At 45.7% G+C, this 25,133-nt stretch overlaps 1 protein-coding gene across 2 annotated transcripts; it reads right to left on the minus strand.

The window, feature by feature from the left end:
* Nucleotides 1–1,996: 1,996 nt before the first annotated feature.
* Nucleotides 1,997–16,805, minus strand: STX4 (syntaxin 4). Of its 2 annotated transcripts, none has more exons than XM_081165942.1 (11): nt 16,639–16,805; nt 12,009–12,119; nt 10,735–10,834; nt 9,153–9,227; nt 8,895–8,965; nt 8,696–8,804; nt 5,458–5,534; nt 5,232–5,369; nt 4,443–4,553; nt 3,937–4,072; nt 1,997–3,467 (listed from the first exon to the last, which is right to left on the minus strand). In XM_081165942.1, the coding sequence occupies exons 1-10, from the start codon at nt 16,666–16,668 to the stop codon at nt 3,989–3,991; spliced, it is 906 nt and encodes a 301-aa protein (XP_081022068.1). In that variant the 5' UTR covers nt 16,669–16,805; the 3' UTR covers nt 1,997–3,467; nt 3,937–3,988. The 2 variants fall into 2 exon arrangements, with proteins under 2 accessions (XP_081022068.1, XP_081022069.1); XM_081165943.1 differs by lacking the exon at nt 16,639–16,805 and adding an exon at nt 15,301–16,527.
* Between the last annotated feature and the right edge of the window lie 8,328 nt (nt 16,806–25,133).

Below are 25,133 nucleotides of genomic sequence, written 5' to 3' on the forward strand. Positions count from 1 at the left end.
ACACACACACACACACACACACACACACACACACACACACACACCTTCCTTGATTTAGTAGATAGGTAGCCGTGTTGGTCTGCCATAGTCAAAATAAAAAAAATTCCTTGCAGTAGCACCTTAAAGACCAACTAAGTTAGTTCTTGGTGTGAGCTTTCGTGTGCATGCACACTTCTTCAGATACACTGAAACAGAAGTTGCCAGATCCTTCTATATAGTGAGAAGGTGGGGAGGGGTGTTACTCAGAAGGGGTGTTACTCCCATTCCCACCACCCTTCTGAGTAACACCCCTCCCCACCTTCTCACTATATAGAAGGATCTGGCAACTTCTGTTTCAGTGTATCTGAAGAAGTGTGCATGCACACGAAAGCTCATACCAAGAACTAACTTAGTTGGTCTTTAAGGTGCTACTGCAAGTAATTTTTTTTATTCTTCCTTGATTTAGTTAAGAAAAAGGACATGGTGCCCCCTACTGGCCAACATAAAGTCCTAGCTATTTCTATTAAGAGCTCTCCCCTCAACCCATCCACATAAGGAGCAGTCAGTTCTCAAAATTACCGTATTTTTCGCTCTATAACACGCACCAGACCATAACACGCACGTAGTTTTTAGAGGAGGAAAACAAGAAAAAAATATTCTAAACGAAATAGTGGATATATGATTTTTGTGGTTCATGCTGTGGCCACAGACATGTGATCTGACAGTGAGTTTGGAGCAGCCCAATGCAAAAATCCTGAGGATCCATGTGGATCCATGCTTTGTAACCATGGAGGAGGGAAGGAAGGGGAACCATGGATCCTCTGCTCACGACTGCAGAAGATCCCCCCCGCCACCCACATGCATTCGCTCCATAACACGCACAGACATTTCCCCTTACTTTCTAGGAGGAAAAAAGTGAGTGTTATGGTGCAAAAAATACGGTAAGTAGCTGATATTGGGAAGCGCCAGTTTCCAATAGTTAAGAAGCAGTGCTTTTTTTTTTCTAAAAAAATGTTTAGGGGTACTCTCATTTTCCTACTCATATTGAAATACTGCCCCTCAATGAGGCCAAACTTAGATTCACAAAATGTTTAGGGGTATGTGTATCCCTCCATCCCTCCAGAAAAAAAGCTATGGTTAGAAGCCAAGTAACACACTTCTCAGTAGCACAGGAGGGGGGAAAATTGCTTTGTTCCTTTTCATTACTGGTTTGGGGAATATGCTTTCATCAAGTTCCTCCCTACCCTATCTCTGAATGTATCTTTGGATTCAATCTTTCTCAGCCAGGAAGTGTTTGTTAGCAACTAAGGTGATATTGCTTTGCTGGGTCCGAGGGGTCCTCTGTGTAGAACCTGGTGTTTCCCATTGTGAGCATGTAAAAATGAGAAGGGGAAACGCAGATTGCTAGTCACAACCAAGGCTCCTTCGCAGATTGTATCTAGCTTTGTTTACACACTTCCCTTCACACTCAAGGTGCTTTCTGGGGAACACAGCAGTGTAAAAACAGCTGCTCTCTACAATGGCTCTTGAATTACATTGGGAAGAGGCATTTAAACTTGTACCTTGGGGTGATACTTTAAAATGCAGTTTGAGACCCCTCTTCAAGAAAGATCCCTCGAAGTATCCTCTCCTGCCTGTGCCCCAGGAGCGAAGCACACTCATAGCCGGCTACCATTTACAAGAGAAGCAGGGGGGTGGCAATGAATCACTACTGAAACTACGGCTTCTTCTGTGGGGTGAGACAACAGCTAAAATGAAAACAAGCAGCGAGGTGTCAAACTGGAATTAACTTGTTCCAGGGTCTCAGAAGTTCCACAACTTCACAGCTAAGGCCTCGAATATGTGATGCATTAATAAAACTAAAGATTTCAAGCGTACATGCAAGCGTAACTCTTACTCTTGCCACGTTATTCCCACAGCCTCTTCCTTCCAGGTTCAGTCAAAGGCATCCAAGACTGACAGAATGGTGGGAAGGAGCTTCTCGCATTGGGGACAACAATGAAACCACACCTTTGCAGACATTCTAGAAAGTGCTTTTATTTTTATATTACAAAATAATTTGAGGCAGGCTGCTTTTCTTTTCTTTACATTCAATCTCCAAGGCAACTGGAACAGTTTGCTAAATGCTTTGATCTGGACAAGTCCTCTTTTTCCAAAGTAGAAAAATATCAAATTTTCAGGAACAAGGCCAACAGGTCCTGGCTTCCATTTTCTCCATGATTTCCCAACCCATTTCAGCTAGATTTGCAGACAGACAAACCCAAGGGGCCCTGACTCCTACTCTTTCCTATAACCCTCCTTTCAAGATCTTGATTCCCCCCAGCCCCTTGGGCAAGTTTTCCAGGTGGCTAATTCAAGGCCTGTGATTGGGTTTCCTGAGGGAGCAAAAAATATTGTTTGTGTGGTTTTGTCCCAATACTTTTTTAGGTTGGCACTGGGATTATCTCTCATTGTACAAAGAGAGAAGAGAGACCCAAAGAAAAGATTAATACACAGGCTCAGAAGGGCTGTGAGCACACAACCCCTAAGGCACCAGGGACATGGCGGCTGGGAGGAGGGCCACACAGATGAAGGAGGCATGGAAAAAATGTCAACTGTAAAACTGAAAGCAGGAGGCAAACAGCTTGGTAGAAACCAATAGAAGGCATTTTAGCCATGTGAACCCGGAGGTCTTGGCTTGCTGCCCTTTGCTTCAGCTGAAACAGGTCCCATGTACTTACTAAAGGCCTCTAAAAATCCAACAAACAAGGTCAGGATGAAGGCAGTAGGTTAGAAAAAATTAACAGAGCTGCATGCTGCTTCCCTCATAGGCACATCTAACAGTGTTGAGTTTGTGGGTATGAAAGACCAGACATATCACCACCAAGTTCTGTACAATATCCATTTGTCCCCTTGTAAAGATGTACAATATACTGTGTGATAAGGGGGAAGCTTTAAAAAACCGACATGGCTTGTAGCAAGATGCATGATAAAGAACTACGACAGGCAGAGGAGATTTTAGAAGGCAGGAACTACAAAAAGGGTAAGGAAAACTCACAGCTGTCATGATCAGAATGGGAGAATTGGAGTTCCTCAAGAAGAGGAGCCATGTAGAATTCATTGCAAGGAAGGATACTGTTAAGGAGGAGGCCAAGACAGGAACTGACCATTTGCTTGTGGGTCAAGGCCACAGAATGCATTGGGGGAGAAACACAGGACCCAAATGCAAGCCACGAAACAAAACAAACTAGGAAGTCCAAAATAAATGCAGCAGAGACTTTGCTCTAGAATAGATCTTGAGAGTTATACGCATCTGGAAACCATTTTGGATGCAGGGAAATCAGGGGCTTCTTGTTTCTGGGCAACAGGAAAGGAGGCAGCCATAGGCAGCATGTGCTTTCAGGACTGGGCAAAAGGCAGGCTGCATCTCCTCCAGCCATCTATCAGTGCAAAGGCCTCCCAGGAGAGGGCAGACGTTCCAGAACCATGATGAAGCCAGAGATGGAGCCCTGAGGAGGGAAAATTCCAAAATTCACAAGAAAGGAAAGGGCAGAATCAGAACTCTTCACTGCAGTTCCCAACTGAAGCCCTTCACCTAGCAAAATAGCTCTCCCACCACTCCCTCCTCCTACCTAGCCTGTCTAGGTGCCATTGCAAGAGGCACTAGGCATTTGAAATGCAGTGACTTATTCCTCAGCCATCACTAGTTGCAGGCAGCACCTCTAGCTCTGTCATGAGGCGCAGACCTGGTCAGAAAGAGCTGGAAATGACTACGGCCCACCCATGTATAACAGCAGCAAGAGACTGTTGCAAAAGTGCACTGGAGCTGCATCAAGCCTGTTGTAACCCAGAGGGAAGAACCTGCCTTGGCATGAGATAAGGCACCTCTGAGCATGAGCCTCTAGAAGCCCAGATATTGACCATGCCTCTCCCCTCAAATGTGCAACCGTTCCTCGCATCTTTGTCCCCTATACGCACCATCGGGCTCCAGCAACGCAGCACGAAGGGAGAGGCAGAACTGGGAGCCCTCCTAGCCAACTGCAATGGATACACCAATGATGACGATGATGATGAGCACCGTGACTGTCAGGCAGATGGCAATCATGAACTTCTTCTGCAGAGCCCCAAAGCAGAGAACAGGCAAAAAAGGTGTTAAGGCAGGTGGCCAGGGAGAGAGGTCTCAGCTCCTGCTATATTTTTCGTTCATCTGCTAGCCACAGGGAGGAAGAACAAGGCACTCTGACAAAGCACCAAAACACTTCGGTCATCCGATTTCATCAGGCATTGCCCATCACCTGAAACATCTATTTGGAACAATAAAGGCTTGGCAAGTGCTTTCCCTCCTTAAGTCAAAGCGGATGTTCCCGGGTTGCCAACTTTTGCCATTTGCACAGAACAGTTGCATGTAAGCATGATACAAACGAGGTCTATTCATTTTAAAGGAGATACAACCCAAATTTCTCCAGTGAACACAGTCAATTTACCTTGCGAGCTTTCTTTTGGTTCTCTTGAGCCATATGGAGGTGGAGCTGCCCTTTCTTGACGTAGTCCTCTGAATCCAGGATGTTCTTCTCTATCCTGTCAATCATCTCTCCCTAAACGCAGTCAAAGGGGTGGGGGTGAGGTATGAAGAAACCTCTGAGTTGAATGGGAGAGAGGTGGGGTGGGGAGAAGAGACAACAGACAACTAGCGCTGGGGCAAGGGCGGGTGGCCAGGGAAAATATGTGAGGGGGGCAAAGAAGCTTCCCCTGGGTAGGTAAGAGGTGGGTCTGGGTCTGCATGGGGCCACTAGGGATAGAGAGAGAGAACAAGGTCAAACAAAACAGTGAGAGTACATAAGAAATCATCCAGTACAGGCCAGGGAAAAAACAAAGGTGAGCACACCTCCTCAAATTCTAGCAACCTCATCATAATAACTAAGCCCATATTAAATCTGTGTAAAAACTCCTAGGAGGCACGGATGGGAAGTGTACTTGGCAAGAAGAGTGACGGAAAGGAGCTTGAAGGCTGGTAAGAAGCCAAAGCAGAAACAAGATGGAATTGTGAGTTGACCCCTTCCCACCAGGGAAGGAAGAGTGAGGAAGGACTCGGTGCCTGCAGACAGCACCTGTATCTTCCGGTAGGGCTGGGAACAACATGTGTCTGTTGCCAGTCAGTGCAGAGAACGCCGAGCTAGTTGGACCAATGGTGTAACTTGGCTCAAGGCAGCTTCCTGTATTCCCAAGAGCACCTGGATCCCGAGTACCTTCTTTCTCCTCCCCCACTGCCATACCTGCAGCTCCACTTCAGTGGCCAGGTACAGGAACATTTCGTGGAGTTCCTGGATGCTGCGCTCCAGCTTGAGGATTTCACTGTGCCGTGTCTCAATTTCGTTCAGAGCCTGCTTCGTCACTTGCGTGTCCTTCATGATCTGCGGGGAGCAAGTGCGGCCGGATAAGTTAGCCGAGGGCCCCTTTTCTACCTGATGCTCTCCCAAGGCCTCGCCTTCTGGTACTCACATTGGAAACAAACACCTCCGTCTGACCACTCTCCAGCATCTGGTCCAGCTCTTCATCGGAAACTGCCCCGCTGTTAGCTGAAGGGGAATGAAGAAAGCAGGCTCAGCACCAAAGCAAGGTTTCCTGCCCAAAATAAGAAGTAAAGCCAGACTCCCTCACTCTCAGCAGCCTACCTTGAACCCTTTCACTACCCCTCCTGCCTAAAGGCACTAAATCCCATACACCTCCAAAATCGGAACTCAAGGGCCATACAGCACCACTGTGCCTGTTACTCGGCTGTGGTGCCACAAAGCCTTCTGTCATGATGTACTGCCTAGCTGAAGGGAGGTGAAGCTCTCTGCCTGAAGTCTACTGTCACGGGCTTGATATTTTGTGCTCTAAACTCCAACATGCTGCATTCTTCAATGGTGGTTTAAATATTTGCTTTGCTTTATTCTAGGTTACTGAGGAGGTTTTCAAAACTTTTTACCTTCAGGGAACCGATTCCACATCAACAGGCCTAAAAAGCATTAAATCTTCCTTCATTTTTTACAGTGCAATCCTATGCATGCTGGCTCAGAAATAATTCCCAGTGAGCTCGGTGGGGCTTATTCCCAGGTAAATGTATACAGGATTGCAGCCTTAGCGCAATCCTGAACTAAAAGATTAACGCAACTTTAACAAAACCCACTGTGGATATGATTCAGTAGAAAGAGAATATACATTTATAAATAAAAATAAAGCTTCCAAGGTTTTGTGGAGCTGTGGAAAAACACTAATCTTGTTAGACAGTTTGGTATCTTCTCTTCCCTTTCCCCCTCTATATTTAGATTTTTGCCTCAGCTTTATGTTAAAGTTGAGTATAGATGAAATGAGACACCGTAGACACTGGTGGTGAGGACCAAACCAAAATCTAGACTTTACAAGGAGGGATTGGGCTGATGCTGAGTGATGGGCTGTCACTGACCAGTTATTAAAAACTATCCTAAAAGTGCCTCTCTAGCTCCTAAGCTTTTTTGCAAAAAACTGTTCACATATTTGCAAGCTTTCCTCCTCTACAGTGAGATGCAGACAGTTTTATGGTGAAATATGAAACAGCCTACTCTCTGCAGGCAGAATACTGGAGTAGGGCAGGCTTGGGGGCTTCCAGGGTAAGAGTTCACACTTCTTCCCACACCGCCTTCACACCTCCTTCCACAGGGCTGGTAGCGAGGACCCAGCTCTTCAGAGTTTGTTTCAAGCCCTGCTTAAATATTAGTGGTGCCTTTGGTGCACATTCGCTAGAAAATTGTTAAGGGGGATCCCTGATACAGCTCACGCTTTCCTGAAGATAGTTATTAAATCTTAGCATCACACACACTCCTGTGAGGGATTTCAGAATGGGGATCTTCCAGCTGCCCCTACTTCTATTCAGCACTCTGAACAATTGGTACCTCTTTTAGCTTTCAAATTCATCTGAAGGATGGGGCAGCTGGATTAAAGGATATTTCTTGACAAACCATCTTTATTTGCTGTTGGAGACTAGGAGAGCCTTTGCATCAGGAATTTCAGACAACGTTCTGGTCTGTGTGATCTGGCCTATCTGAAATGAAAGGAATGCTGGAAAACCTTCCTCCCATTCCCTCCCCTCATTTGGCTGTGAAACCCCAGGCCAAGCCTGCTTTGTGCAGCTTACCCTTCCAACTCTTCTGCCTTTCAAGGTCATCTTCCTTTAGAGGACAGCAGACAGACGCTATCCGTCTCCACAGGAAGATGACTTGGCCCACGTACAAGTAGCAGCACGTCACTGAAGCTTTTTTATATATATAAAACAGTTTGAAAGCAAAAGGGCTTTCAAGATTTTACAATACCTGCGAGGTGGAGGGTTCAGTTAGGAGCCAGGGTTGTACTAACCCTTCCCCACCACCACCCCACACAACAGGATACCTTTGAAACTGCTTCAGGAAGAAAAACTTGCCTGTTGGAAGACAGCCAGACTTTAGCAAAACCAGGTCTTCTAGTACTGATTTTTTTTAAAATGCGCATCTTATCTACCCTCCTCTTCTGGGCCCCATGCCTTCCCAGTTCACAACCTACAATGCCTCTCATTACCGGCAGCTGCTTGTCCGCTGCTTTGCTAACCCTGTACCTGAAATTAGTCGCAGAAGGGAGGAAATGGGGCAAATCTCCTCCTCACAAAGACCACCAGTGTTCTCAACTTCCCCCAAACTAGAAATGTTGCCAGTGCTCCCCTGCCTTGTGTTCCAAGTTTTGGAAATTTTAATAGTCCCCGTGCAGCGTGGTAGATGAGCCTAGGCTCCACAAAAAAGTGCTCCCAAGACCAATATGCATAGTCATTTTCTCCAAAGCATAAAGAGCTTGCCTTTGGGCCAGAGACATGCCCGCAAACACACAGGGGGGGGGGGAATGAAAGCCTCATCTGGCTACAGCCTGAAGTCACTCTGATAAGACAACTTGGGCAGACTTCACCATGCTAGGAATCACTGCAGCTGTATCCTTGAACTGCTCAGTTCCGCTTGTCTTTCTCAGGAGCACGGGCCTGAACACACACTTGCGTGGATGGGAAAGAAAGTGTGCAAAAAACAGCAGTTATGAGCTTGGAAGTTGCCTGTGCCATGGTCACAGGCTTTCGCTTTTTAAAGCCAATGTAACGTATCCCCTGCTCTGTAAAATGACTCTGTATCTAAAATGTGCAATGCAAATCAAGTTTGCAATGCTTGTTTATTTTGCATGTTTTCCACTTCTGCTAGCCGATGGAAAGATAGAAGTGTAAAAAACAGGCCTTAAAGACACATCATCTGACCAGTGGAAACGTTGCTGGGCCCTGTACTATGCACAGTTTACATGTTTTCAATGCCTACTTCCTAAGATCTAAGAACTTGCTTTATAAACAAAATCAACAAAACTGCCAGAATCCACTTATACAGAGAGATTGCAAAGAAATAAAAGCCACGTGTCCCTGACCAGCATCACAAACACAAACAGCTCATGCGTTTCTGGGACATCTCTAACAGCAGCATTGTGATAAGAATAGGGCACCATGTCCAAGCTTAGGATACTCATCTTAGCCACCAGGCAACCCAGATGACTTTGGGCAAATCACAATCTTCCCAGCTACCTTAGGGCTGGCACCATGACTTGTTCCCATGACTTCTGGGTGACTCTAGTAAGTAGGAACCTTGCAGCAACCGAGATTGCTGATTTGGCACTGAAATGCAGTCATCTCTGGAGCCAGTGGGAAGAAAGAGCAGACACTCACTGATCTGCAGCTGTCTCCTGATGCGCTCCAGATTCTTGTCTCGGTAGTCAGACTGCGTTGCATTGCACTGGTTGATCAGGTCCAAGAACTGTTGGGACAGGATCCCATGCTGAGGCAGAAATGGAAAGAAAGGGTTAAGGACACTTCTGTGGCCTTCTCCTCACCAGCACCCAAGCGAGCTAGCTGGGCTGCATCTGACCTGGGTTCTCTTCATACGAACGTTGATGGAGTTTTTGTTCTCATCTTCCCCATCCTTCTTGGGCTCAATTTCTATATTAAAAAATAAACAGGGCTGCAATCAAGCCACGCCACTTTCTACTGGAGACCGAGAGAAGGCCTCCTCCTGGTTTCAGTACAATAAGCACACAGACAAAGCTGGAGAGCAGAAGCTAGGAGGTCTGACATCCAGCACTCTTCCCTTTTATGTATTAAGGCCCAATCCTCCTCCCACACTCACTTTTCAGGCGGGTCCGAATGTCTTTTGCCAGCTCCTTGATTTCCTCACGTAGCTTTTGTAGGTCTTGCTTCATGCCTAGAAAACACCAAGGTTAAAAAGTCAACAGCTGGGATTGTGCCAGAGAAGAATTAGATGACATCTGCATGTGGCTTTTGCTAAGGTGTTATGTATGTAGGTGTTTCTTTGCCACATCCCTTTCCCGCAGGCCATTTGGTCAACTGAAGGGAACACGGACTACAGTTGCTCTGCCCGCATTCAATCCACTGCTAGGCCAAATCATTTCTTCTTGAAGAACACTGCAAAAATGGCTGTTTCTCCATATTGCTTTGGCTAAAGCTCCATGCTTCCACCTGAACTACAACCTCAAGTCTCCTCACCTCAGTGCAAAACTCCTTTGTCGATATTACTCATTTATCCTGTTTCTCTGACCACATTGATGCCTATCTTCTGATCCTTTCACTGGCTTTCCAGTCCATTCTACCTGTATATATAGAACAAAACCTTTGCCTTTACTTTTAAAGCTATCCATGGTCTTGCTCTGCTAACAACTCCACCCATTTCCCCAGCTGCCCTCTTCAAGCAGGCCCTTCTTCTCTGAACGTGAACTTGGCACAACATCTGCTCATTCAACTCTCTCCTCACCCCTTCTCCTTTGTGCATGGACTTTGTCTTTTCCTCTTATTTACTTTAGAGTATTTCTATTCTGCCAACCAATCAAAGTTCTCAAGGCTGCTTACAATGTATTTCAATCCCACCCCCCTCTGGTTTTCTAATGTTCTAACAATTGGCACTGTGCAGCTAAATCTCTTGACTGGGAACTGACAGTTGAACAACCTATCTGAATCCTAATTCCTAATTTAACCAAGTTTTTAACAATGCAGCATAGCATTTGCCCCTATTCACTCCTTCCTACCCTTGTCTGCCTTTCCATCCTACTGTTGTTCCCTTGCTGTCTATTTTAGGCTGTAAGCAACTTTGAAGCATGAATCTGTCTACTGTACTCATGCACACACTGATGGAACAGTATAAACTGTCGCAATCCATAATGTGGCCTGAAGGCACATTATGCAGTATCCTTGCTAAACCTAATCAGGTCTAGTCTGGTCAGTGCTTTGATTGGAGGCTGCCTAGGAATACTATGTACATTAACGTGAGTTCCACAGAAGACAGGTGGGGGTATACATCAATTATATTTTGGGAATTGCTTAATTTCTATGCATTTGGACACCTCTTAAAATATCATAACCAATTTTTGCATGATGGCAATTGAAACCAAGAAGCAGGTTTTTGTTTAGATACAACTGCATTTCATTTTGAATCAATACGGTACACGGAATCTTTTCAAACTATAATTCATAAGAAAAGCAAGATATGAGGCTGCTAGGTTGCACTTTGCAACAAGGTAATTCTAATTTTGCACCACTTTAAATCATGAAATTTAAATACCACTAAACTCTGCCCCTAAATTTTACCATTTTCTCCAACTTTTCTTGGCCAACTACCTCCAAGAGCTTCTTTCTCCAGTTTTTCCCCAGCCCATATCTTCTACCTCACCACCCGCATTCCCCCACTGCAAACTTACTATCCTCAGGGAGGGGTGTGGCCAAAATGGTAGTTTGATGTTTCTCTAGCTCTTTTACTTTGCTTCCCAGAGTCTTCAAGGCTTCACGGACCCCACGTGTCTGAGAAGGCAATAAAAATTGATACAATGAGAAGGAGCCAATTCTAACCAGCTGAACCCTGACCTCATCTTGGAGCAACATTCAGTTATAGAAGTGCTGTCAGTCTCCTATCTTCCCCTTTTCCACTTTTCTTTGGGGGTGGTTAATGATAACACACCAGAAGAAGAAGAAGAAGAAACACATTTCCTTTTCATTGTCAATGACCCCCAAATCTCCATCAATTAAGCGGGTTGCCAATGAAGAGGTATCTCCATAGTATGAAACCCACTCATATCTCACTGTGTATAACTACAAGCCACCAGCACAGGGAACTGGCTGACTAGATCTATTTACAAAAACAGAAAGCATAATGTGTCTGCTCCATAGGGTTCTAGAAAATGCTCAAGTGATTTGAACCCTCAAGAAATCACACCAAAACACTCTGTGTGCGGGCAATACTGATGCAGCTTCAGCTTACCAAAAACTGTTCACAGATGCCAGAATTCAAATTTTCTCCTCTTATTTTATTTAAAACATTTCCTCCCATACAGCTCACAGCACATTAAAAATAAAATACTATTCATAAAAACAGGAACATTAAAACTGCATGATATATAAAAAGAACACAGAAATTCAGCATAAAACCAATTTCAGAGGGAATGAAACTATTAAATGAATGGGAAAATAGAAGTTTTTTGTCTGGCACTGGAAAGAGAACAAGGCAGGCAATGGGCAAATCTTCCACGGCCAGGGCACCACCAAAGCGAAGGTGCTCTCTCTTTCTCCTGTTGCCACCTGCCTCACCTCATTGGGTGGTGGCAGCTGGAGGATGGTCTCCAGAGCTTAACATAAGGAAAGGAGGGCAGGGAGGTAAGCACGGTCTTATTGTTCTTCAGATGTGCAGCCAGAAGATCGCCAACTCCTCTGACACATTATAGCAACAAACCAATAGCATGCAATAGCAACTGTAGCAAGAAAAAAGTCAAGTGATCTGGAAGAGTTTCCATGGGATAGTGAAAACAAAGATGATCATGCTGATAGATGCCATTGGTAGATGGGACGTTGGTAGATGCGGGATGGGACAGGCTTATGCATGTCCCACCAATGCACACAGCGCCTTGGAATGCACACACACACAAAGGAAGATAGTTTTCAAGTCAACTCCGCACATGCTTAGAAAGAAAGATTGTGGTACCGTTCGGAAGAATTCGTCAGTTGGATCTGGAGAGCCATTGGGTCTTGCTGATCCTGGCTGTGGGACCAGAGTATCGAGTTCAGTCTCTTCACAGTCCGAGTCGACATCCTTCTGTTAAAGAGAGATGTAGAGGGAAGAGATCAGATGCACCAAAGCACTCACTGCACACGTGTTGCAGATGACGGGGGGGGGGGGGACACAGACAAAAAATCCCACACTGCTCTTAGACAAGATTCATTTTCATTCATTTACAAACATTTCTATCCAAATCAACTTCCAAATCAGCTAACAATTTAAAACCAATATTTTCAAACAATCTTTTCATTCCATTTTGCATAGTACAGAAGACACATGTTCTAAAAGTGAATAGAATCTAACATTCCATGGTTGCTTAAAAGGCTGACTTGGCACCAGTCAGCTGTGAAGAAGAACAGTCTTGTGTATTCTGTTTTTCTCCCTATTCTCTATCAACACACACTGTTGTACTCTTAAGACTAATACAGAACTTTTGAGAGTTATGGGCATCTGTGAGAAGATGTGCAATTGGCACTGGATGTTCATCTGGCCATAACTGCATGTGGAAAACTGGCATGTAGATCAGGTACCTGCATCTATTGCTGGATGAGATGCATAACAACGTTGTAGACATATAACCAGTGTTAGAAACTGAGATATGAAAGCTAGGAGTTAAATGGTACCTTAAACCTAGATTATGGGTGCAACAACGGAATGTCTAGGCGCACTTTTTATAACAAGGATACAAAGCTGAATATGAGTGAACTGCAGCTAAAATTTTATGTTCATTTTTCACATGGCTTAGTCCTTCTCCTGCCCACCCCCTTAATATTCTTAAGAGAGTCTCTTCTCCAGTGAGTAGCTAGAAGTGCGGAGGCAGAAAAAGGTCCTCCTTTCCTTCCACTCTGCAGTTTTAATCTGAAATCTTAGGCGCAGTACTACGCCCAGAGCTCAGAAACTGCTTGCACTAATGAAATTCCTTGTTGCAAGATGCGCCTAGAACAGGGGTCTGCAACCTTTAAGACAAAAAGAGCCACTTGGACCCGTTTCCGAAGAAAAAAAAACTGGGAGCCGCAAAACCATTGGCCTACCGGGGGTCCAAAACAGGGACGTCATCTTCCTCCTCGCAGTCGTAGACCTGCATGCGCGCCACTGCCCTCCGATCTGACAGCGGGCGGGAAGGTGACGTCGGGACGGTGCGTGACTAATGCACGCACCGCCCCCATGCGACGTCACAGCCAGTACAGCGCCTGCCACAGTGGGGAGTGTCGGGGCGCACAATGCGCCTCCCCTCGCTAGTATCTGCCCCGGAGCCACGGCAAAGGTGTAAAAGAGCCACATGCGGCTCCGGAGCCATGGGTTGCAGACCCCTGGCCTAGAACAATGAGAGTTTCAAACACTGCATATAATGTAACACACATTTCACTGTGTGGATGCCAACCTGGTCACTACATTTTGCTGCACAATAAATCTGACCAATTTTTAAACATGTAATCTTGTACAAAAGTGAGAAGAATCTGTAACTGGGAAACATGGAAGACAAGTTGTACACTGAGGGCTTCCTCTGTTGGAGAACACTCTTGCCTCAGTCTTTAATTCAACATAACAAAAAAAAATGTGTTTTGCTCCTAGATTGGAAATTGGCTATGACACATACAGTGGTACCTCGGGTTAAGTACTTAATTTGTTCGGGAGGTCTGTTCTTAACCTGAAACTGTTCTTAACCTGAAGCACCACTTTAGCTAATGGGGCCTCCTGCTGCCACCGGAGACGATTTCTGTTCTCATCCTGAATCAAAGTTCTTAACCCGAGGTACTATTTCTGGGTTAGCGGAGTCTATAACCTGAAGCATATGTAACCTGAAGCGTATGTAACCCGAGGTACTACTGTACTACTCATGAAGGATTTGGGATGAAAACCTCAACCAGTGGGGCTGGGATGTGGCTCTGTGTACTTTGGCTGAATTCTGCTCCAGCTCACTTGGACCTCAAATTTCTTTGTGTCAGTAGCAATGGCAACTTTTGCCCCCAGTTGAGAAGATGCACATCACAGGTCTTATTAGTAATATGCATATGGGCCAGGGTTCTGTGGGAGCAAATCAAACCTCAAGAATGTGACCTACGGTATAGAATCCAGTTCCAAAAAACCTTTCATTTGAATAAACTTTAAAAGCACAACACCACTAGCTAGTTTCTAGCTCTCATGGTTGATAAGAAATGCTTGAATGTACATGTTCAACACCAGGTGAAATGTCAATAGCCAAACAATGGTTGATCAAAGTTTCTAGCAGCTGGGGACAGGGCTTCAGCACCCTCCATAATTCCATGCCCTCTATTTCATGCAAAATATTTATGCAAATGTGCACTCTCCTGTCCTAGAGATCCATGCTGGCTGAAGCTCTTTCTAATGCTGCACTGTAGTTACAAGGCAGTGACAGCATTGTCATTTGAATTACCTTTGTGCAGAATTCCATTTAGTTTGCTTTTTTAAAAAAAGAATAAAGATAATCCTGCTTGTGAGACACTTTCTCAAACAGAACTGTTATGAAAAGAGCCAACTATATATTCCAAAAAGTAGATGACTCCAGAAGAACTATGGTGGCATCTTTAAAACTAATTCATTTAATTGTGGCATAAGCTTTCAAAGGCCAACAATCTTCTTTATCAAAGTAATCTATATAGGTAGTAGGAACATTACTACTCTTTAATTAGGGCTGCACGCTTTAGCCAATTAAACTTTAACCACAGATTATGATTCAGCCCCTGCTTAATTGGAATATACCATTGTGCATGGTGCAGATGTGCCAGCTCACTCCCTTCCTGTGTCAAATTTGGTAACGGACTTGAAAGGAAAAAACAAAACTAGCAGCTATTTTGTATATTAGTGTGAAACCACCCTGGTTTCCTTTCTAGTAAGAACGACAAACATCTGAAACTGACATGAGAAGTCAATAATATGTTTCCTAAATCTGTATTTTCTCGCTACTGATAAAGATGGAGAGACAAAGGGACGAACGGTCAGGGCAGAGATACTGAAATCTTAACAAAGCAAAGCCTAGAAATTTCATGTTTATACACAGGAGCTGAAGCATTCTGGAGGACAAGAAAGGCAACGGGAATACAGCCATGGTGTTGTTTGCTGACACCAAAAAGCATCTTAAATGTAATGCATAACTAAGTGGAAGGTGACTTTTGCATTAAGCCATCTGCAAACATTGTTCAAACCCTGAGACAGAATCAAACTTGGTCCCTCTATCTCTCCCTCTCAAACCACTTACCATTTTGGAATCTTGTAACAAGTGAGTCCCAAATGTAACTTCCTAATGTATCATCAGTTATATTCTGGTTCTTTTATAATATTTCTATCCTACCCTTCCTCCAAAGATATCAGGGCAACAGCCACAATGATCCTATGAGGTCCGAAAGGCTGAGAGTTGATGACCTAAGGTCACCTGGTAAGATGCATGGCTGAGTTGGATTGTACACATTTTCCCAACCAAAAGTCTGACACTATCCACTACCAGTTGCTGCCTCCCAAGACGATAGACCAATGCAACATCCAGTGGCGTTATTTGGGGCTTGGTATTGCTTTGGTGTGCAATATTGCCTTGCCCAAATGAGTTAACATCTCCAACTTCTTTTGATCTCTGGAAATTCCTGGGGCCCTAATGTGCTCTACCCCAGCTCCTTTCCATGGTGTTTCCACTAAAACATTGGGGTGGAGTAGTAGCTAAGAGAAAGCCTATGAAGAGAGCAAATGAGAAGACGAGTGAAGAGGGAACCAATGCAAGAAGGGACAAGGGAGTGTTACGTGAATATGGGGGACAAAAGGAGCACAGTGTGAGGACAAATGGGGTGCGGGGAAGAAATATAAAAATGCTGGGAGGCAGACTATGGAAAAGGGAGGGCAGAGATGAGGATACTCTCAGGAGGGCAACCCAAAGAGTGGGTGGAATAATGAGGGTGACAGAGAAGGGGAAATAACTGGAGACAGCAGGAGGAGGATACAGGGATGAAGAGAGCAGATAAACAAACCCAGAACTGGGGTGGGGGTTGGGAGTGGCGAGTAGGAAAGTGGGAGACCATGATCACGGGAGGGAGGAACGGACGGAAAACAGCGCCCCCCACAGGAGCCTGAGAGGAAAACGCGCATTTGGAAAGGAAAGCTTTTGACTGTCAAGGGGAGGGGAAGTTTGAAATTTATGAAATCCAGGCAGCGAGTAACAGAAACGAAAATGGCAACTCCTGGCTGTGTTTTTGGGGTGGGGGAGGTGCGCACCTGACACCCTGCGGGGGGTGGAGCAATGGGGCCCCTCGATGCCGTCGGGGTCAGTGAGGGGAGGTGGAAATCGGCCTTCAGTGGTCGAGGGGCCGAATTTGGGGTGAGGTTTAGGAGACCTAAAAATTGGGGTGAGGTTTAGGAGGGATGAGAAGAGCAAAAGGGACTGCGGGGGGGGAGGGGAGGACGAGGAGGCAGAGAGAGCGAACAGCCTATAAAAGGCGAGGGGAGAGCGGCGCGCGGGGGGAGAGCGCGGCCGACGGCGCAAAGGAGGCACGGAAAGGGGAGGAGCAAAGGCGACCGTTGTGGGCGTGGCCAGCCGCGCGAGGAATCTCACCCCTCTGATCTCGTCCGTTCGGTCCCTCATAGCTGCTTCCCCCTCCTTTTTTTTTCTTTTTCGCACTCCCGGGGACGAAGTGGCGCGGGGGAGGAGGGGGGGAATCAGAATGGAGGGGCAGGAGGAGACTGCGCACGCGCGCTAGAGGTCCCTCCTCCTCCTCTTCCTTCGCCACCGCCTCCCCCTCCCCCGCCTCTTTCTTCCTCGCGGGTAGGTTGCTTGAGAGGCAAAAAGAAGAGGGGGGGAAGGGGGAAACACGCTCTGTCGCCACCTAGCTCGTACTGCGCATGCGCCTTTTGGCCCCGCCGCTCGACACGGCGGTTTTCAACCTCAACTCCTCAGCTAGCGGAGAAGCAACGGAAGAGGAAGGCAGACACCAGGGATTGATTTAGTATGTTTACTGTATTGCTATTACAGAGTCTACCCGGGACCCGCTTTTTTCTGTCATTCGGAATCATTACAACGGAGGATTTTTATTTTTTTTAAAAAAGCAACAGGCGTAGCGTGGGTTGTCAGCACCCGGGGCAAGGCAAGTAATTTGCGCCCCCTAACCCGTGGATTTGCGCCCCCTAACCCTAACATGTTGCGCCCGGTGCGGCCGGCCCCCCCCTGCACCCCCCACGCTACGCCACTGACAGGAGGAGGCGGCGACTTGGGACGCCCATAATGAATGTCCATAATGACTTCAATATGGCCGCTGCCGGAAGTTCTTCTGCCCCTACCGGACGTCGTTTTTCATCGGCTGGACATCGGCTGTCATTGAGAACCATAGAGCTACATGCATGCGTAGAGTGTCCCACTAATTCTGGCCAATGCTCAATTAATACAGTAGTCCTTTGCTAAAAAAGTAGTGTCGTGTGGAAATGATTTGGAATGTGCAGCTCCGAATTTGTTTTTAATGTAACCGCCAGTTTTGGGATACAGACTATTTAAATTTCGCACAAATTTTAAATGAATTAAAACGGGCCAATAGGCAACAGGTTCCCCTTCTCACCTATGGAAAATGCTAGACTTTCCTCACACACCACCACCTTTAAAGGTAAAGGAACCCCTGAGCATTAGGCCCAGTCGTGGCCGACTCTGAGGTTGTGGCGCTCATCTCGCTTTATTGGCCAAGGGAGCCGGCGTACAGCTTCCGGGTCATGTGGCCAGCATGACTAAGCCGCTTCTGGTGAACCAGAGCAGCGCATGGAAACGCTGTTTACCTTCCCGCCGGAACGGTACCTATTTATCCCCGCAGGGCCTGTAAGACTGAGTTGTTCCGCCTGGCCTTTGGCTTGGAGCAAATTTGATTCCCTCCCTCTCTTTCTTTTTTCTTTTCCTTCTCCTGCTGCGATGAGGCTACATTTTAATGTTTCATTATTTTAATGTTGTATTTTAATTTTGTTTTTAAGTTGTAATCATTCAACTTGTTTTTATTATTGCTTGTAAGCTGCCCTGAGCCCGGCCTTGGCTGGGGAGGGCAGGGTATAAATAAAAATTATTATTATTATTACTTGGACTTTGACGTGCTTCTGAAATGCTAGGTTGGCAGGAGCAGGGACGGAGCAACGGGAGCTCACCCCGTCGTGGGGATTCGAACCGCTGACCTTCTGATTGACAAGTCCTAGGCTCTGTGGTTTAATCCACAGTGTCACCCGCGTCCACCATCTTTAGTTCACAAAAATTCAGCTGGTGAAGCCCAAAATGCAGGGGCTGTAATGGGAAATAAATCTTTGCCCACTGAATTTCTGGCTGTCAAAGCTACTACATGAACCTTTGCCAGAAAAAAAGTTGGCAACTCTTTGTCTCCATTGGTAATTTGGAAGAAAGTTGCTTTGTTCATTTTCCTGTCAATGTACTATAAATTACTAATAATGTATGTTCTGATCATCCCATCTCCAAAAGGACATTGTAGACCTGAAAAGGGCACCCAAAATGATCAGGGCACTTTGCTTTTGAGGAAAGCCTAAACACATTGAGGCTTTTAGTTTAAGAAAAAAAGATGATTAAAAGTAAGAAATATTTTTTAAAAACACTTATTAAGTGGTGCATACTGTAGAGGATGCAGCTAGAAAGAAGCTTTTCTCCTGCTGCTGTAATGTTAGAACTTGGGATCATCCAATGAATGAAACTGGTTGGCCTTGCAGTAGATTCAGGAGAGGGAAGAATGGACAGTGTCAAGATGTGTCCCGAAATTCTACTTTTAGAACGTAAGCTGTAAAATGAACACCAGGGTTTCCTGTGGCAATGGTAGTAAATAGCAGAAGCACTTGTTAATTATGCTCTGAAAGATTGGAATAGATTAGTATTAAAAATATGAGGGAATATTCCCTATTGAATATGTGCAACCTTTATGCTCTGAGATAGTGCTACATTGACTACCAGCTGCATCTGGTTGGCCACTTTGGGATAAAAGATGGAGTAGATGTAAATGGACCTTGGGTTTGATTCACCAGATCCCTTCTTACAGAGTGTGCTTCATTAGTAACAGAGTTACATCTACCCTTCAGATATTTTTCAGAGCAGCTTGCACAACCTTCAGATTAATGAAATAATTTGTGGGAGTCTTCAGAACAGCCCTGGGCATAGCGTGCTTCTGTAGTCCAATGTCAATTTATATTGGCTTCTGCACTTCAGTAAAATGTACAGGTATTCCATAAAATAAACCCTATTTAATTTTGGGATTTAATATCTGCAGGACTTGTAACCCTGACTCAGATTTGTTTGCCATGGCAGATTTGTATGTTTCATTTTGAATTAATTGTTTTCTGTTGTAGAATCAGTGGTGTTGCCTTAAGACAGGCATCCCCAAACTCGGCGCGCCATCTGTTTTGGGACTACAATTCCCATCATCCCTGACCACTGGTCCTGTTACCTAGGGATGATGGGAGTTGTAGTCCCAAAACAGCTGGAGGGCCGAGTTTGGGGATGACTGCCTTAAGAGCAATCCTATAGCGATATCCACTGGGTTGAGTAGGGTTAGGATCCAGTGGATCTCTGGCTGAACTGGGAGGTTCCCAGCACAACTGGGCTACACCAGCATAGCTCGCCATCCTTGGCTCAGCTGGAGATACCTGGCTCAGCCAAAGTCTGGCATATCTTAAACTGGCATAAGCCCTGGAAAAGGGGTGTTGGGTGGCGGAACCAGAGTGGTGACATAGGCTGGGTCCTAAACGTGTTGGCTTGGCAACCCAGCGTAAGTTAAGCCAGCAAAAAAGGGGTGGTGTCACCCAAACACTCTTTTAAAGCCTCATTTTCCCTCTGTCAGGCTTGCGCCAGCTCAGCCAGAAATAGCCCTGCTCCGGAATGGATCTGCTGTACTTTGCACCAGCTTAATTTACATCAGTTTGTTTTATGCCAGCTTCTTGTAAAAAGGCTGATCCCTTATATTGAGTAAGGCCATTGGTCCATCTAGTTCACCGTTGTCTACACTGGCTGGCAGTGGCTCTCCAGGGTTTCAAACAGGGTACATACCTAGCCTTACCTAAAGAAGTTGGAGATTGGAGCTGGGACCTTCTTCCTGCAAAGAGAATGCCGTAGCGCTGACCCATGGCCCTTCCCCGTGCTCATCAGTAAAGAGGGTGAGCAGGTGTAAAGAAACACAAAGGTTCATTGTCCTTTGGCTAGCTGTGTGGCATACATACTGACAGGTGCAGGTTTATCAAGCTAGGCTTATAAAATCTGTATCAGCTGAAATTTCTTCATCTATGCTGCTCTTGAAAGTGGCACTGTCCTCCTTTCCGTTTTAAATAAACCAGAGATAGGTTTGCCTCTTTTGAGCTGATGATCCAGGAGGATCAGCTGCTATTTCTTCAATGAGAACTAATGACTAGACGATGTTTCCTTAATTAGCAGTCTACCTGCAGTGTGGGATCTAAGAAGAGCGTTCTCTTGGTGCTGGGACATGGGCCAAAAAAATAAGCAGTTTGACTTTGGGCAGATGGAGAAACCAGGAGCTTTATGAGTTCTAGCAAACACCTGGGGTGTGTGCCATAGCCTTGGAGTGTCTGCGTGTGTTTGCACTGCAACTATTCCTCTTTGAAAATCTGCTGCAAGATGAGCAGTTGTTCTGCCTGCTGTTGGGGAGTGGGGGTCTGCTTATAGATTTGTAAATAAGCAGATTCTCCAGAGCTCCCTCCCTTTCATATCGCAAGGAAACAGACTCCGTAGAGAGGCAAACCTCCCATCCTTTCTCTCAGGGGAGTGAGCCGAGATGCTTTCATTTTTGTGGTAATGTCTAGGTTTACTGGGGTCTCTCTGTGTGTAGATTGTGGGTGGGGTGTTGTTATTTTTGCTGCTTTGCAGGTGGAGGGGCTTTGGCTTGTTGTTGCTTGGAGGACCGACGGAGCTGGAGCCACCGTGCGTCAGGCCAGTCCCCTTGCTGGCTGCCTTGGCAGCTTGCCCTGGCTGTCTGTGTCAATAGCGCAGCCGGTGACTCAGGAGGTTGCAAAGCTCCGTGACGGGAACAGGGATGAACTGATCCCTGCAGCCAAGGCGGAGGAGGTGTGTGTGTGTGGGGGGGGGAATTAGAGTGGTTCAGAGAGGCAGCATAGGAGGAACTGTCTCCTGCAGTAAGGGACCCAATGTCTACTAAGGTTGCAGTCCTAAACACATAAATGAGAAAGTCCCATTGAACACAATGGGAATACTTTCTGAGCAAATGCACATGTACATGTACTGTTAAAATGGGGGAAATGGTGTGACACGGCTGCATGGCGGCTTATGTCTGGCTCTAACTTTTGTTAGTGTGTGTTGGTGAGATTATTATTATTATTCATTTCATTTCGATACCGCTTTATATTTTTCTGAAAACAATCTCAAAGCGGTTTAGAGCACATGAAAACCTCAAATTAAACAACCCGGAATAAAAAAAAATACTGTAGAAAGTCAAACTATACATTCAAAGCAACACAATTAACAGGGAACTAAAAATTATCTTAAAGATTTCAGAATAAAACATCACAGACGAGGTCAACTACAGAACGTGCAACATTTATCGCAGTTAACAACAACAGTTATATCAAACACGTCGAAAGAAAAGATTGCTAAAGGAAGTCAAATATAAAGTGCACATTTAAAACAGCACAATTAACAAGGGAATAAAATACAACTTAAGCATAGGAACCTGTCAGCTGCTGTTGCTGCCAAACTTGCCAATCATGGCAGGCTGCAGCTGCGGAAGCTCAGGCTCGATGACCTGGGTCTGCACTAAGAGACAGCCAATATATTTCCATCCATGGGGTGAAAAGTACCAGGTTGTACCCCTGCTCTCACAAAATTGTTGGGGGGCGACACCCCACTGGGAAGTTTCGTTATGTGAGCATTAGTGGAACAAGCTGTGATGCTCTTGAACAGGTTCAAGTTGCTAGAGAGCACAAGGAAGGGGTGAGGAGAGTTGCTGTTGCACTCAGGTCCTGCCTTCAGGTTTCCCATAAGCCTCTGGTTGGTTGCTGTGAGAGCAGGATGCTGGAGTAGTTGGCGCATGGACCTGTTCCTGCAGGGCTCTTGTGTTCTTATGTTCTGGTTCACTTTAGTAGTGCTTGCATAGGAGAACCTTTGTACCTGGTTGAAGGTCGCGCCCTATAAGCGGTGCTGGATTACCTAATAGGCAGATTCAGCATGTGCTTTAAAAAAGAAGAATTCAACATTCGACATTTCAAAGAAAACACTGAAGTGAAAAATCAGACTTCCTTACACTCAACTGCAAACCATTTCTCCGTTCCCTTTTTATTAGTTATCCTCACCAAAACCAGGAGGCACCCTACTGGCGTAGATCAAAATAATATGAGGAAATCAGATCCTGCCATGTGTTTAATATTCTATTCTATTTATTTTTAAAAAAATATTTGACGGTTCAGTATTGCCCTTATTGTTACCTGTGAAACACCTTTATTCCCACCCCCACTCCCACCCACCCCCAAATCTGATGCCTGAGGCCGACTGATCTTATTGTCCAACGGGGGGGGGGGGGGGAACGACCTCCTTCCGGTGTCCGACTGCAGTCCCTCTGCATAAGTTATGCATTTCTGGCGCCAAGCCCTGCGTGCTGTTTCATTTTCAGGAAACTATTCCTGGCAAGTTGGGAGCTGTGACACGTTTTTTGCTCGGCAGTGGAATCTTCCTGCCAACTAGGGTAGGCCTGAATGCGCTTGACTCCCAGCAGACTTGGAATCGTGATCCAGTCTTCCCAACACACACACACACACAAAGTGGAAAAATGTAAGACATGCTTCGAAATCACCAGATTTGAACTCTGCAAGAGATTTGTGCATGTTTCTTTGGACCAGCTTTGTGGACTGAAAACAGTACAGGGACATGCTGCCACCATAAGTTTCCAAACTCGGTGTCCTGCTTGCAGAAGCCGAAAACATTTTTTCAAAAGTAACAGGAGCTGAGATGTCAAATGTTCTTTTTTAGGTAGTTTGTGGGATGCATTTGCCATGAAGCACACACGGATCCCAGCTCTCCTTAAGGAACGCAGGGTGAGGGGTGCTGGGTCACTCTTCTATGGCTTAGAACTGGGAACTCAGCTGAGGGGAGCTAAGGGGCAGTGTCTGTCAGTGGGTAGAGCTTGGTGTGGTATGCACGGAACCCCCTAGTGGCTTTTAGTTAGTGCCAAGAGTGACAGTTTGGGGGAAGAGCCTGCCTGTGCTTAAGGGGTGGAGCTTGATGGAAGTGGGGGCGAGTGTAGACTCCATTTTATCCTCCTAACAACCTAGTTAGGTAGCTTATGTGGATAGATTTCAACCCAAGAGCTCTCTAGCACTGCAAACAGGCACTTGTCTGGCTATGGAGATTTTGCAAACTGGAAGATAGCTGAGAGCTTCCCCTCCCCATCTTCTTCCAAGCCACTGATGTGCCGCGAATCTATAACACAAGTGTGTGGGGATAGCAGGCTACAAAAAATTCTGGTAGACCGGTGACCTTGGTGGACTTCCTAGCAAGGCTGCTCTGCAGTGACTGCACCCTGCTGGGTTCTCCTAGCCTGTGTGACATGCACCTCCCACCCAGCTCTAGGCAAAGATGCTTGTTGTTGTTTTCTCCAACACTTTATTTATAGATTTCCTTTGTTTTAAATTACAGCCCTGTGTATTACAAAGAATGTCATACCCCAAGAAAAAAGGATTCGGGGCTTGATATCTGAAGAAGTGTTTGTGTGGGTCGGATCCAAGCAAATCAGGTTCAGGAAAGAGACAAGTGCAACACAGGGAGGGGCTGGTCTGTAAAAGACATGGGAAAGGGGAGGTGGAAGGCAGGCTATAGGACTGGAATTAAAGGATTGTGGGTCATTTTACTGAAATGGGCAAGACCTAAGTGGGCTATTGGTATAGTCCTTGATTCCTGTTCGCTGCTCCCTCCACACAGCTATGAGTTGGCTGCTGGGGTGGGTAGGGGTGCAGCAGGGCAGGGAAGAGGCCTAGCCCAATGGAGAACAGTTCCTGATCACAAGTACGTTGCTATCGGCAGCCTATGACTGAAGGACCTCCTGCAGCCATTTGCCTAATTTCAAGCAATTGGGTGGAGCCCAGAGGGACAGAAATAATAGAAATCATAGAATTGTAGAGTTGGAAGGGACCCTGAGGATCATCTAGTCCAGGGTTTTCCAAACTTGGGTCTCCAGCTGTTTTTTTTGGACTACAACTCCCATCATCCCTTCGTATTACATGGTGGTCTTATGCCAGCTCCCATGGGCCAAGGCAGGTCAGGAGTTCTGCAGGACCACGGATAGCTCCAAGAAAGCGATGGGCTTTGACAATGGCTGCATGCAAGCCATACATTTAAAGCACATTTCCCCGCCCCAAAGAATCATGGGAACTGTAGTTTACCTCTTACCCTGCTGAAATTCCAAGGACCCTTATCAAACTACAGTTCCCAGGATTTGGTGCGTGCATGTGTAAATGTGCTGGAAATGTATGGTGTATCCACAGCCGAAGTTTGAGAGCAGACTGAGCCTTTTCAAGCCTCTGTCTCTTCTAGGCTCTGCCTGTCTCCTGGTGGATTCCTAAAGGACCAATCCCCCCTGTCTGACCCTGGTGTGTTCTTAGTAATTAAAGTTTAAGCAAACCACACTTCTGCTCTGAACAGGAACTGTGATCTGTTGAAAACTGTAAGCAGAAATTAATCTCTTAATTTCAGGCATGGAGAAGGAGGTGAGAGGAGATGCGAATGTGTGAACCCAGGGCTTGTTCAGGTAATGGGAAACCATGATTTACGATTATGTCTGAACTGGGCCATTGAAACTGATGACATTAATTATCTTTTGAAGATCTTTTTTTTAAAAAAAAACACCTGTCTTTGTCAACCTATCTATTGTACAGTATATAAGACCCAAGTACAACTTAGAACATAGAAGTTGTTATTCCTCTACATATAAATTCTGGGGTTCTTTTGCATTCGCCTTGGACATTATCCTTGCCACTTCTTTACAGAACATGCAAAAAATAAATCCAGCTCCCCTGTAAAAATGGTAGAGCTGGTGATTCCACACATCAGGTAGGATCTGGAAGCTTGTA

Source organism: Podarcis bocagei, assembly GCF_964188305.1.
Source record: "Podarcis bocagei genome assembly, chromosome: 13".
In the NCBI taxonomy this organism is placed as follows: domain Eukaryota; kingdom Metazoa; phylum Chordata; class Lepidosauria; order Squamata; family Lacertidae; genus Podarcis; species Podarcis bocagei.